Consider the following 15,201-nt stretch of genomic DNA (forward strand, 5'->3'; position numbering starts at 1 on the left):
TTGGATACGTCCTTTTCCACATTGCCCTTCTTAAGTGAGTTTTGCTGTCAATCAAACTTGGTGGGCGGGCCTTTGCGCAGGATTTGTCGATTGGTCACGCCTGTCCTGTAGCCCCGCCTCCTATGAGTTGATTGACAACGGGAATCATGCAAAAGTTTGTTTTTGAAATGAAAACGTTCTGTACATAAAAATAAATCTATTAATAAAACATTTGATTATACTTGAAAATATTTATTTAAATTTAATATATTTAATATTAAAAGAAAAAAGGCTGTTATTACTTCAAAACATCCTTCCTAACCTTTTATTTTGAAATACCGTTTTACAAAAGAATGACTCATGGTGACAATCAAACTCGTTGGTTTGGGCCTGTGGTTAAGATCGATTGATTGGTCGTGCCTGTCCTGAAGACCCGCCTCCTTGTACCAGCTCAGTAGCCTAGATGGTAAGGCGCCCGCTTTGAGACTGGGAGGTCGGTGGTTCGCGCCCCGGCCGAGTCATTCCTAAGACTTAAAAAGTGGTCGGCGGCGCCCTCTGTTGGCTGCGGCTGCATCGGCTCGCTACAACGGGTCAGGTGCAATCGACATTTCGTTCTGTGTACATTGTTACACAGAATGACAATACAAGGAAATTATTATTATTATTATTTGGTCTGATGGACAGCTGGAGTCGTGCTAAAGTTTGTTTTGAAATAGATATAAAACGTTCCTTTATGAAAAAAATCAATCATTTTTAATTAAATTTTAATTGTTTCCTTTGAAAATAAAATTAAATTTAAGTCAATTTTGAATTCACAACAGCCTTCCACGCGTTTTATTTTGAAATACCGTTTTACAAAAGAATGACTCCTGCTGTCAATCCAACTTTTTGGGTTGGGCCTGTGGTTAAGATCGATTGATTGGTCGTGCCTGTCTTGAAGACCCGCCTCCTTTGGTCTAATTGACAGCTGGAGTCATGCTAAAGTTCTTTTTTTAAATAGATATAAAACGTTTTTAATTGAACCTGAATTGTTTTCTTTCAAAATAAAATGTAATTCAAGTCAACTTTTAATTCACAACAGCCTTCTTTTCGTTTTACTTTGAAATACCGTTTTACAAAAGAATGACTCCTGGTGACAATCAAACATGTTGGGTTGGGCCTGTGGTTAGGATCGATTGATTGGTCGTGCTGTCCTGAAGACCCGCCTCCTGTGGTCTGATTGACAGCAAGTCACTCTTTACAATGTTTTAGGATTAAAAATGAAAAAAAATAAAAACCTTAAAATAATAATGTAATATATATATATATGTTATATTTGAAAAGTACACTGTTTTTGAAATACTGAATAATTATAACATTTTAATTAAGTGTTTTAAAGTAATTTTTGACACCTATTCTTTCTTTGTATTGCATTTTGGCCCTTTTGAGCTTCCATACGTTTGGTCAGTACGGATGGGAATGAATGTGAATACGCGATTCCATTTTTTGACGGAATTAGAGGTCAAATCAAGGTTAATCGTTTCTAAATTATCTACAAAATAAAAAGCTGAAATCACACGGGACACCCCTCCGGCTGAAAAATGGTTCGTTCCGGTTCCGATCGGAGGAGGCGGAGCGAGGCAAGGGGGCGGAGTCATCAGGAAATGATGCGGATGCCGAAGTTCTTTTTCAATTGCTCCAGGAAAATAAAAGTCAGCACCGTGTGAGGAATCAAGCGGATCCCTGCTGGAACCAGGCCCTGAATTGAAAAAAAAAACCTTCAAATCATTCCTTATCTAGCCCTGTAAAATTGTAAATATTCATAACATAGCTGCAAACCTATTTTCCCTCAAGAAAAACTCTTTTCATATGCGATTTGCCGTGAAAAAACGCTACTTCCTGTTGTGAAGCAAACACTTTTATTTTTATCATTTACTTCCGGTTTTGCATAGGTTGGACGTTGGCTAACTTGACATCGAAAGACGGAAGAGGGTTTGCCCCGGTGCTTCAAAAAATAATAAAATAAAAAAAGAAATCAAATCAAATACAATCTGAAACCCTGAAAGAAGAAGAGAAAAAAAATAGGACCAAATATTTGAAAACATTGAATTCGTTTTTAATCCAAAGCACTAGAAAACATATTCATAGACTAGAAAAAGTTGATTATGGGAAATAGAAAATGATATTACAAAAAATAGGATACAACATTGTAAAACAAATAGGGTAAAAAAATTAATACAAAAATATATTTAAAAAGTATTCTAAAACGTAGAAAATAAATATTAGTAAAAAAAAAATTGAATGGCAAAAAAATGTTTTTTTTTGTTTAAATGGGTAAAAAATTCAAAGTAAAAAAAAAAGAAAGAAGAAAATTCAGAAAAATGGTTAAAATAAAATTTGAAAATCAGGACGGACACCCTGGAAAAAAAAGAAAAAAAATAGGACCAAATTATTGAAAAAAAATTGAATTTGTTTTTTATCCAAAACACTAGAAATAATATTCATAAACTAGAAAAAGTTGATGATGGAAAATAGAAAATAATATTACAAAAAATAGCATCCAAAATTGTAAAAAGATAGGGTAAAAAATATTTAAAATTATATTAAAAAAATATATATATATTCTGAAACGTGGAAAATAAATATTAATTAAAAAAAATATGTTTTTGTTTAACTGGATAAAAATATTCAAAGTAAAAAAAAAAAGAAATATTCGGTCGAGTCAAGTTTTCGTGAATCCAATAGAACTGATTCCCGAGTCCCGCGGCTCCGATCGGAATAAATAAAGCTCCGAAAAGCGTCAAATGGCGCATACCTTATAAAAAGCCAGCGGGCCCAACCTGGCCGTTTCTCGCAAGCAATGTCCGACCCCCTGAAAATCCAAAACGCAGAGTCAATCGGCCACCAAAAACACCATCGCGAAAACCCACAGAACGACAGGACCCCGTCCCGCTCACCGTATATTCGCCTTTGGAGTTCATGAGTCGGGTCTTGAGGACGTCCAGAGGCTGGCACAGGAACGTGGCGCAACCTCCCTGCACAAAAACCCAAAACCACCAGTCACCACGGAAACAACGAGGCGCTCTAATAACGAATGAGACTTACGGCGATGAAACTGGACAGGAAGTGAGTCAAAATGTTATCTCCCAGTATGCCGGTTCCCAGTACCAGTTGCTTGGCCTGGTCGTAGCACGCTAACTGCAAAAAAGGGGGGGAATAACCACAATTTTCTTGTTTTTTTGTGATACTTTCTTCTCATTTTGCTTGTCTTAAATATTATTTCTTTCTTTTTGTTTTCATTTTAAAAAAAGAAGGAAAAAAAGCCACTATTTTCTTCATTTCTTCATCTTCTTTACTAAAAAGAAAAGAGAAAAATGGCTAACAATTTTTGGGCTGTTTTCTTATTTTACTGTCAAATAAGAAACATAACAGAATTTAAAATATATATTTTTCTTATAATTATTATAATTATACTATGAAAAAAGATACCAAAGTATTTCTAATATAAGAAAAAATAATATTAATTATTTTTGCCCGGAAAACAAAATGAGAAATTATTCTAGATTTATGAATTTACTGTAAAATAAAGCAAATATTTTGCTCATTATAAAAATGATTTTCATGATGAAATAAGATCATTAATATTATTTTTTTCCCATTTTAATTAAGAAAAAAAGAGAGAAAATTGGCTAACTTTACTGTTTATTTTAAGGATTAGTATTTTCTTATTTTAATCTACATAATAAAAAAAAATTCGAAAACGATTACATTTTAGGGGTTTTTCAAATTTTGCCCCCAACAAAGCTCTTCCACTTATTTTAAGTATATATTTTTTTCATATTATAATTATAATAATACAATAAAATAAGATAACAATGACAAAGTATTTCTAATCAGATAAAAAAATTATATAAATTATTTTTGCCCAGAAAACAAAATAAAATGGGAAATTATTCTAGATTTATGAAAAACATATTTGTTTTACTATAAAATAAAAAATACATTTGGCTCATTATAGAAATGATTTTCAGAATCAAATAAGATCAATAATAGAAAATTGTTTTGCTCATTAATATTATTTTTTTTCCCCATTTTAATTAAAAAAGAGAGAAAATTGGCCGACTTTACTGTTCATTTTAAGTATTATTATTTTCTTACTTTAATCTACAAAATAAAAGAAAATTGGCAAACTATTGTCTAAGATATTATTTTTTTTCCAATTTTGACGAAAAATAAGCTATTTCATCTGTTTTAAGTATATATATATATATTTTCTTATTATCTGAAAAATGAAACATTTTGCTCATTTTAAATGTTCTTCTTTCTTTAATTTAAAAAAAAGAAAGAAAATTGGCAAATGATTTGGCTTGTCTTAAATGTTATTATTTTTTCTAATTTTGACAAAAAAAAACGATTTCACTTATTTAAAGATTTCTTTTTCTTATTTTCTGAATAATTATAGAAAAAGTGGTGCACACTTTGCTCATTTTAAATATTCTTCTTTCTTTAATTTAAAAAAAATGAAAGAAAATTGGCAAACTGTTTTACCTGTCTTCTATTTTTTTTTATTTTGCTTAAAAAAATAAGACAAGAAAATGGCCAACGTTAAATTGAAGTTTAGGTATCATTTTTTATAAAATAAGAAAATGTTGAAATCAATTGCAAACTGTCTAAAATAGGTATTATTTTTTCATATAATCATCTGAAAAAGTCATTCTAACAATATATTTCTTGTCATTTTCATTAAAATTATTATTATTTTGCTCAAAACAAAGACAAGAAAAACGGAAAACAATATTTTTTTATTATTTTCATCTACAAACTATTTAGCTCATTTCAGTTCTATTTCTTTTTCTTTTTGTCCCTTTTGGGCTTCCGTAGAATTAGAAATCCACTCACCTGCCCGACAGTGACCAAAGCCCCCCGACTGGACGCCATGCTGGCCCCGGAGAAAAGCTTCCTGGCGCCCTCTGGTGGTCACAAATCCGCTTCAATTCGAGTCATAAATCATCAGCGCGCTCGTCATTACCTTCTCGGAAAACCCTGTAGAGTCCGTCCGCCGCGTGCTTGTAGCTAACATGGGAAAACAAAATTATTATTATTTTTTAAAAACTTCCATTTTGGTTCTTTTTCTGCCGATTCTGCAGATTTTTAGACGTCACTTACTTTCTCCTGAGTTCCGCTGGCAGTTTCACGTCATTTTGCATCCTGGGAAGACCAAAAAATGGTAAAAACGGCAAAAAAACGTGTTTAACATTAGCTTAGCGTTAGCATAGCGTTAGCTTAGCGTTAGCTTAGCGTTAGCCGGAGGTGTGTAGAGTAGGCCAAAATGGTATTCAAATAAAAGTACCGTTACTTCAGGACATTATGACTCAAGTAGAGGTTAAAAACAGTAGTCTAAAAGATGACTTGAGTAAAAGTCAAAAAGTACTTGCTGGAGTAAAAGTACTTAGTAACTGTAGCATCATCTTATTTATTGTTTTTTGTTTTGGATCATCAAATCATCAAAGTCCATCCAATAACTGCAAAACTCTCTCAAGTAAATGTAATGTCCTCCGGTGTTAGCTTAGCGTTAGCTTAGCGTTAGCCGGAGGTGTGTAGAGTAGGCCAAAATGGTATTCAAATAAAAGTACCGTTACTTCAGGATATTAAGACTCAAGTAGAAGTGAAAAGGAGTCATTTAAATAATTACTTGAGTAAAAGTCAGAAAGTACTTACTGAAAAAAGTACTTAGTAACTATAGCATCCTCTTATTTATTGATTTTTTAAAAAACAACCATTTAATCTGATCATCATGTCCATCTAATTACCAAAAAACTACAAGTCTGCGTAATTGTAAGTATGTGTACTTAGTTTGTTTGGGTGAACGATATATATGATATATGATAATATACTGATATAGGCTACAGCTATATACACTGCGCATACAGTACAAGAAAAAAAACATTCCTAACCCTGCTCACAAGTTCCACCTGGTGGTTGTCCCTGACAAAATAAATGCCCCTTAAAAGAGACAGACGCGTACTTACAGGGAGGGGATATAAGTAACGGGTTCAATGTAGCCTAATCTACTCAAGTAAAAGTAAAAAGTAGAGTGATTTGAAAGAACGCCTAGAAGTACAAAATGTTGCAAAACTCTCTCGAGTAAATGTAACATCCTCTGGTGTTAGCTTAGCATTAGCTTAGCGTTAGCTTAGCGTTGGCTTAGCTTTAGCTTAGCGTTAGCCAAAGGTGGGTAGAGTAGACCAAAATTGTATTCAAATAAAAGTACCGTTACTTCGGGATATTAGGACTCAAATAGAAGTGAAAAGGAGTTGTCTAAATAAGTCAAAAAGTACTTGCTGAAAAAAAGTACTTAGTAACTGTAGCATCATCTTATTTATTGTTTTTTGTTTTGTAGCTTAGCATTAGCTTAGCGCTAGCTTACCTGACGTTGACCATGTCCGCCGGCGTCCCCACGAAGCCCCCCGTGAAACCTCCGAAAGCCCCCAGCAGGACTTTTTGGTAAAAAGGCATGGGTCCCGGGTTTTTACTTCCTAGCATGTCCCTCACCGTCTCGTAGATGGCGAATCGGGTTAGCGAGTAGGACATCTGGACAAAAGAGAAAGAAGGAGGACAAAAGTGACAGTGACTCCTCCTTAAGTCGTTTTCACCTTGTTGGGGTTTTACAGCATGTCCGTGTACCAAAACCCAATTACCTTGCGCGGACATTTGGGGGACCAATTTTCCCCGACCCTCTGGCGCCTCCCACAGGTGGTAAGTCCACCGGGTTTGAAAATCTCAATATTAATGGACCAGTAAAATTTGTGATTCCTGTAGGGGGCACTATTGTCTCAAGATGGAAATGTATTGAACTCACTTTTGGATTTAATCCAAGAGTATTTCGTATTTACTACTGGATATAGTATTTTGTCATCTTTTTAAGAGTAAATAGGATTCGGGCGGCATTAGCTATTAGCATAGGTTTCTATCCCCTGGGGGGGGAATTACGGTAAAGCAGGGGTGTCAAAGTCATTTGAACTCGGGGGCCACACGATAGAACAAACATTCTGTCGGGGGCCAGACTAGTAGATTAAAGAGAAAGAAAAAGAGAGAGAAAGAAATAAAAGAAAGAGGGAGGGAAAAGGAGAGAGGGCGGGACAAAGAAAGAAAAAGAGAGAGAGGGAGAGAGCGTGAGAATCAAAAGAGATAAAAAGAGAAGTTGTGAGAGAGGGGGAAAAGAAAGGCAGAGGAAGAAAGAAATCCAAAGAGAAATAGAAAGACAGAAGGAGAGAAAAGAGGAAAGAAAGTGCGAAGGGTAGGAAGAGAGAAAGAGAGAAAAGGAAAAAAGGAAATTAGAGTAAAAGAAGTTAAAAAAAACACAGAGAGAGAAAGAGACAAAGAGGAACAAAGGAAGAGAAGAAAAGAGACACAGAGAGTGAAAGAGACAGAGACAGAGAGTGGGAAGAAAAGGGTGGAAAAGAGAGTGAAGAGAGAGAGAAATAAATACAAGTACAGTGTCTTTGTTTGAGGCACCTGGCTTTGGCAACATCAAGTTGACATTTTTCAACCTGCAGCTTGTTTTTCTCTTGTGCTTCTCTAAGTGTTGTCTCGCGGGCCGGATTCATTCCCTCAGCGGGCCTGATCTGGCCTGCGGGCCGCCTGTTTGACACCTGTGCGGTAAAGGATCTTGGACCAGAATCGGGTACCTGTCTGCAAAGCGAAGCCGAGAGTCCGTTGTAGAGCGCCAGGAGCCCGTCGTTCTTCACCACGTGGACGGCCATTCCCAGCATCCTTTTCTTCACTTCCTGTTGCGTTTGCAGATGCACCTGAAGGCAACATGACAGGTAAGGAAGCATTTTAAATTCGAGAACACGCTACAGTACATGGGTTCGGCCCTTAAGATCGATTGCTTTTCCTGGTCATGGTTCACGTCAAGCTGTAGCCCCGCCCCTTGTGGTTTGATTGACAGGAGGAGTCATTCATCCATGAAACAGCATTGGGCCTTTGCTCAGCCCTTAAGATCGAATGCTTTTCCTGGACATTGTTCGTGTCCGTCCATTAGCCCCGCCCCCTGTGGTTTGATTGACAGAAAGAGTCATGAAACAATATTGGGCCTTTGCTTATCCTACAGATCGATTGCTTTTCCTGGACATTGTTCGTGTCTGTCCTTTAGCCCCGCCCCTTGTGATTTGATTGACAGAAGGAGTCATGAAACAGCATCGGGCTATTGCTCAGTCCTAAAGATCGATTGCTTTTCCTGGACATTGTTCGTGTCTGTCCTTTAGCCCCGCCCCTTGTGATTTGATTGACAGGACGAGTCATGAAATGGCATCAGGCCTTTGCTCAAGCTTAGAGATCGATTGCTTTTCCTGGACATTGTTCATTCCTGTCCTTTAGCCCCACCCCCTGTGGTTCGATTGACAGGAAGAGTCATGAAACGGCATCGGGTCTTTACTCAGTCCTTAAGATCGATTGCTTTTCCTGGACATTGTTCGTGTCTGTCCTTTAGCCCCGCCCCTTGTGATTTGATTGACAGAAGGAGTCATGAAACAGCATCGGGCTATTGCTCAGTCCTACAGATCGATTGCTTTTCCTGGACATTGTCCGTGTCTGTCCTTTAGCCCCGCCCCCTGTGGTTTGATTGACAGGACGAGTCATGAAATGGCATCAGGCCTTTGCTCAAGCTTAGAGATCGATTGCTTTTCCTGGACATTGTTCATTCCTGTCCTTTAGCCCCACCCCCTGTGGTTCGATTGACAGGAAGAGTCATGAAACGGCATCGGGTCTTTACTCAGTCCTTAAGATCGATTGCTTTTCCTGGACATTGTTCGTGTCTGTCCTTTAGCCCCGCCCCTTGTGATTTGATTGACAGAAGGAGTCATGAAACAGCATCGGGCTATTGCTCAGTCCTACAGATCGATTGCTTTTCCTGGACATTGTTCGTGTCTGTCCTTTAGCCCCGCCCCCTGTGGTTTGATTGACAGGACGAGTCATGAAATGGCATCAGGCCTTTGCTCAAGCTTAGAGATCGATTGCTTTTCCTGGACATTGTTCATTCCTGTCCTTTAGCCCCACCCCCTGTGGTTCGATTGACAGGAAGAGTCATGAAACGGCATCGGGTCTTTACTCAGTCCTTAAGATCGATTGCTTTTCCTGGACATTGTTCATGTCCATCCTTTAGCCCCGCCCCCCGTGATTTGATTGACAGGAAGTCATGAAACAGCATCGGGCCTTTACTCAGTCCTTAAGATCGATTGCTTTTCCTGGACACTGTTCATGTCCATTCTTTAGCCCCGCCCCCTGTGGTTTGATGTATACGAAACGGCATCGGGCCTTTGCTCAGTCCTTAGGATCGATTGCTTTTCCTGTGGTTTGATTGACAAGACAAAAACATTCTTTAAAATCTTTTAACTGAAAACTTTTAAGATAAATTTCACATTTCTATATTAAATAACACCATTCTATTTGTAATAAGGTCTCTAAATTAATATCATATATATAGTTTTTGGGCGTGGCCTGTACTCCATCCTTAAGATTGATTGGTTTTCCTAGACATAAGTCATGTCTGTGCTTAAGCCTTGCCTACGGTCATAAGTCATCATGACAATTTTCTTACTTTCACCATTTTCATCCTAGCATAAAAGAAAACTAGGTGCGTGAAATCACTCTGCCCCCTCTCCCATTTTCCTCCAGCGTAATGCGCTCCGTGGCAGGATAAAAGCAGATAGGCGCGGTAAATGTTTTTTTTTAATAATAATAAAAATTTAGATATATATAAAGGCTCTTTGAACTCAGCTGGACGTTGAGAAAATAATTAATTTGAAACCTCAAACTGCGCCCCCCGCTTTTCATGTCATGTTCTTATTATTTATCTAGAGATCCTTTTTTAAATTAGAATTTCTGCTCGAGGACGTTCGGAGGCCCCGGTGACGATAAACAAACTGTAGTTTGGGAAAAAAACGAATAATTATTGTGACAGTAACCTATTTACTCTTTCAGAGGGGGTCAACGGTTGCACAATGTGGCCCTTGTCTTCGTGAATTCCTTCATTGACTTGCAAATAGAGGAAGGCGACACAAAGCATCATGGGATTCCCTTCGGAGCAAGGGGGTTTCACGTTCTCGGGGGGGTCGGGGGTGAAATTCCTCCCATTGTACGGCCAAATATATTTTAACAACGCGGTAACGAGAACGCTCGCACGACAGAGTGCGACTTCTTCTTTTTCCGGGAAGAAACGTTGGAGGTACGGAAGCCCGCCAGTGCCAAAATGCACGAGATCGAAAGGAAATTTCAAAATAAAAGTAAGAAAATTGGGATAATTCACAGACGACCGTTCCATCCTTTTTGCAAAAGATGGTGTTATTATTTATCATTTTTCTTCTCTTTTTCTTTTTTACTACTATTAAATATAATAAGAAAGGAAAAAGGGGAAAAAAGAGAAAAAGAAAATGAAGGATAATAAAGGATAACTATTCCCCCGGTTGTTTGCGTGTAACTGTTAGCATAAAGTTATTAACTCAGAGAGCTGTATCTGTCATTTTTAACTTGGTTCTGTGGAGGGGGACGTTAGCATGTAACCATTAGCATAATTTGTTAGCAAGAAGCATTTATCCGTTAGCATAACCTTTTAGCATGTATTCATTAGCATAACTCATTAGCATGTAGCCTTGAGCACAAATGGTTAACATGTAGCTGTTAGCATCAGCATATTTTAGCATGAAGCAGTTAACATTTAGCCTTTAGCATAACTTTTAGCATGTATCCATTAGCATGACTCATTAGCATGTACCCGTTAGCATAATTTGTAAACGTGTAGCTGTTAGCACGTTACCATTTTTTAGCACGAAGTAGTTAGCATTTAGCCGTTAGCATAACTCATTAGCATGTATCCATTAGCACAATTGGTTAACATGTGGCTGTTAGCATTAGCATAATTTGTTAGCAGGAAGCATTTAGCATTTAGCCGTTAGCATAACGTTTTAGCATGTATTCATTCGCATAACTCATTAGCATGTAGCCTTGAGCACAAATGGTTAACATGTAGCTGTTAGCATTAGCATATTTTTAACAAGAAGCAGTTAACATTTAGCCTTTAGCATAACTTTATAGCATGTATCCATTAGCATGACTCATTAGCATGCATCCGTTAGCATAATTTGTAAACGTGTAGCTGTTAGCACGTTACCATTTTTTAGCGCGAAGTAGTTAGCATTTAGCCGTTAGCATAACTCATTAGCATGTAGCCATTAGCACAATTGGTTAACATGTGGCTATTAGCTTTAGCATATTTTTTTAGCATAAAGCAGTTAGCATTTAGCAGTTTAACAGTGCTATAAACACAGTGGCAATGAGTTGAGCTGGCAAAGCCATCACAACTAAAAAAGTGAAAAAAGAGACAAAAAAGGAAATATATTTTAAAAAAAAAATAGTATATTTAATTCATCATTTTCATAGTTTAGAATATCTTACTTTTTATTTTAATGTCTTTTGATATCAATTAAAATAAAAGTACAATTCTATTCTACACACCAAAATCATATATTTGTTTTTTCTTATATTTGTATATTTTTTTCTTGTATTATTTTTTTTTCAATTTATTATATTTATTTACTCATCTATTCCTCATTTCTTCATGGATCTAATATCAGTAAGAGTGGGATGATTGACCCTGAAAAACAACGGCGACCAGAGGATGAAGGTGCCGTATCTGAGTCAGAAGGTCTCACCTGCTACTGGTAACCATGGAAACCAGAACGGTTTCATGTGGGGGAGTAAACTCCTACCCCAAAAACCAACCTGGGATGGGCACCGCCAGGCTGTACTTGCCCGAGACGCACCACGGGAAGTAGGATTTGTGAACTGTATCATTTTGACTAATTATTTAATTTTAGTTTGTGAAAAATGATATATTTTTTATTATAAAACACATTAAATAATAACATCAAATGTGTCACGGTTGCCGTGGTGCCCAATTGGCCCCGCCCGTGTGTGTCACGTTGCCATGGTTGCTTCGGTTGTCAGCCCGTCAAACGAACTTCTGCCCCACATAACATGGGTTCTGACTCGGTCCCGTTTTCCTGTGATATCTCCAGTCCGGTATTGTTCCCGTTTATTGTTGTCCTGTTTAATTTCGGGTTCCAGTTTAATTCCCGTCTGTTTTTATCCTGTTACTTATGTTCTCCAGTTTTCGTTCCCGTCTAGTTCCTCCTGTTAATTTCCGATATCCTGATTAGTTATCTATCCTGTCTGTCACTTCCTGTCCTTCCACGCCAGACCGGCTTCCTAACGTGCATGACTCCCCATTTCCCGTAAAATAAAGGCTTGTGTGAGAACGTCACGCGTTTGGGTCCCGATCCTCTTCTAGTCCTGACAAAATGTATCATTTATAATAGATATCATTTAAAGAATAGTAATTATTGATATAGGAAAAAAATGATTTCACCTTTTGGCACAGTCGGGCTTCCATAGTTGCGTCTGTACCGTCTCTTTAAGAGAATGTGTGGTTGTTTATGGTTTATGATTGGTGGCCTCCTGTCAATCATTACGCAGCGCATGATCCTTGCAGGGGGGGGGTTCAAGGTCATGTGACGCAGGTGCTGCCATCTTGTTTTTTTCTCTTTTTTTTGCAACAGTTAGCATGCTAGCCAAGAGAAAAATGAAAACCATTCCGGTGTTCTTAAAGAGACAGTGTTTTATATTTGTCCACAAGATGTCGCCGTCACGTGGAGTGCGACCGAAAAGGAGTCCGAGGAAGACTGAAAGGGAGCAAAAAGCGGTTTTGTTCACATTTTTAGCTAACCTTTCTCTAAGAAAGACAAAAAGAAGGAAGAAATATTTTTTCTAAGGGATGAAAATATAGGAAAGAAGAAATTAGAGAACGAAAAGTAGTAAGGAAAAAAGGGAGCATGGAGAAAAAGAAGTGAAAGGGGATTTAAAGCAAATAAATGAATTAAAGAGAAGAAACAAGGGGAAAAAACATAATCTCTCTTTTTTTCTTTTATTCTGAATTGTTTCCTCTTATTTGTTAGGTTTTTTTCTTTTTTCTTTTTTTCTATTTTCTTTTCCACCATTTCTTCCTTTTTTCTTTTCTTCTTATTTTCCACATTTTTGTTTTTTCATTTTGATTTCCCTTTTTTTCTTAAGTATCACTTTTTTGTTTATTTTTCATTTTCTATTTTCTTTTTTACTTTATCTTGCTATTTTTTTCATTTTTCTTTACCATTTTCTTGAGTTTTACTTTTTGTCATTTATTTTTTTCATTTTTCTATTGTCTTTGTTTTCCTTTTTCTTGTCCTTTCTTTTTTTCTTATTTTATGTTTCTCTTTTATTTTTTTGTCATTTTCTTGACTTCTACTTATTTATTTTTTCCGTTTTTCTTCCTTTTGTCCTTTTTAAATTTTTCTCTTTTTTCATGTTTCTTTTTTGTACTTTGTTTTCATTTTCCTCTTTTTTCATTTTTCTCTTCTCTTATTTCCTTGAGATTTACCTTTTTCCTTATAGTTTCATATTTCTATTTACTTTTTCTTTTCTTTTTCTCTTTTTATTGTTTGATTTTTCTTTTCCTTTTTTTCTTGAGTTTCACTTTTTGTCTTATTTTTTTTAATTGTTTTCTTTTTTTTCTCTTTTTTTTCTTTAGCTTTTTATTTTTGCCTTTTTCTTTCCCGTTTTACTTTTTGTCTCATTTCTTTTTTATTTTTCTATTTTCTTTATTTTTTTTGTTCTTTCTCTTTTTCATATTTCATTTATCTCTATTTTTTGTCTTTTTTTCCATTGTTTTACTTTTTGTCTTATTTTTTCATATTTCTATTTTCTTTTTTCTTTCCTTTTTTTACTCTCGTTTTTACTATTTCATTTTTCTTTTTTATTTTAGTTGAGTTTCACTCTTTGCATTTTTAATTTTTTAAACATTTCTATTTTTTTCCTTTTTCCTTTTTTATTGATCTCTATTGTTTTCCCTTTTCTTTCTTGAGTTTAATTTTGAGTCTTATCTATTTTATTATTATATCAATTTTTCCCTTTTCCTTTTTCCGTTCTTTTTTTCTTTCCTCATTTCTCCTCTTTTCAGAAGTAATAGGTTTCGTTTCGGTCACTTTTGATTCTCCATATTTCGAAGTCTTCCTTTGCGCTTTTCACACTCGTTCGTCTGGTGGGGAAAATTATACACACTGTCCCTTTAACAATCACATCAAACTAGTTTTCCTATGTCTATGGATAGCGCAAATGTAAACAATGGTTCATTTTGTGAAAACAGACTCCAGTTCTTAATCATTGAAATATTATTTAACATGATACATCAAAATCAGTTAATAAATGACTTTATATTCTATTTGATTCTGTTGTTTTTAATATACGCACAGAACTAAATATTCATCAGTGTAATGACTAGGTTATTACTGCATCCCAAAATGAAATGAACTCAATATTGTTCTTACCGCGTTATCATTAACTCGAGTCCCACCACAGTCGCATGTGCAACCTTGCACACCCTAGGACCCCCCATGACACACATGCATGCAGGAAAAAAGATCCCCCCAAGCCTTCACCTTGAGTAGATCCAGGGGATGCGTGCAGCAGGCGGCCCCGCAGGACGCCAAGCCGCCGAAATACCACCGAGACATCCGCTTCTCGGCCATGGCTGCTGCAGGTTTCCCGGTGGGCTCCGTCTGCGCACGCGCACTGGCGACCGCACGTCCCCTCTTGGTTAATCCGCGAACATTGCGCACTTTGCCTCTTCGTTTGTTATTTTGGTTGCCTCCAGATGCGCGCGCGCGCGAGCAACTCACATCGTGCAGCGGGTGTGCGTGCACGAACCCGGAAGAGAAAGTGGGAAAGGCAGCCAATTGTCTGCGTGGAAATCGGAGCTGCCTCCCCCTAAAACTTTCGCGTTGTCGTGGAGCGCGAGGGGGGAAAAAACTCGTTGGAGACCCACGAACGCCCACGTACACGCACGAGTGTGCGCTTCTTAAAGGGACACGCCCCGCTTGCAACACGGCGACCGTCTTCCCGTGTGCGCCTGTCTCTTTAAGAAGCCAAAGAGTATACAGCTCAAGATGGACTCCGCCGTGTCGGCATTGTTCGTGGCGTAGATATAAATAGAGACTTTTTATGGCTTCGGGGAAAAAGAGAAGACGTGTCCTTGTTAAGTTCTCAAGAAGATGACATGACACCGATGGGTTTTGTTTTGTTTACTCGCTGCAAAAGAAAAATAACACACAAATAGAGTTGTCAAGGGGCGGGGTTGGCCGCCAAGTGGAAGTAGAA

The 15,201-nt window shown here is 37.1% G+C and overlaps 1 protein-coding gene across 2 annotated transcripts in view; it reads right to left on the reverse strand.

Moving 5' to 3' along the window:
- slc25a10b (solute carrier family 25 member 10b) overlaps positions 1 to 14,895 on the reverse strand; it is a 15,962-nt gene extending 1,067 nt beyond the window's left edge. Inside the window, exons 1-10 of one of the 2 annotated variants that reach the window (XM_088341331.1) lie at positions 14,484 to 14,895; positions 7,647 to 7,766; positions 6,386 to 6,549; positions 5,125 to 5,166; positions 4,988 to 5,031; positions 4,858 to 4,928; positions 3,064 to 3,156; positions 2,916 to 2,993; positions 2,774 to 2,830; positions 1 to 1,717 (exon numbers count right to left, since the gene is read on the reverse strand). The exon at positions 1 to 1,717 is cut by the window's left edge and continues 1,067 nt beyond it. In XM_088341331.1, coding sequence (XP_088197457.1) covers positions 1,616 to 1,717; positions 2,774 to 2,830; positions 2,916 to 2,993; positions 3,064 to 3,156; positions 4,858 to 4,928; positions 4,988 to 5,031; positions 5,125 to 5,166; positions 6,386 to 6,549; positions 7,647 to 7,766; positions 14,484 to 14,573 — 861 coding nt within the window. In that variant the 5' untranslated portion in view covers positions 14,574 to 14,895 and the 3' untranslated portion in view covers positions 1 to 1,615. The other variant, XM_088341332.1, reaches the window with a different exon arrangement.
- Positions 14,896 to 15,201: the final 306 nt, after the last annotated feature.

Source organism: Urocampus carinirostris, chromosome 8 (genome assembly GCF_059441175.1).
Source record: "Urocampus carinirostris isolate Australia breed hairy pipefish chromosome 8, RoL_Ucar_1.0, whole genome shotgun sequence".
NCBI classification, from domain to species: domain Eukaryota; kingdom Metazoa; phylum Chordata; class Actinopteri; order Syngnathiformes; family Syngnathidae; genus Urocampus; species Urocampus carinirostris.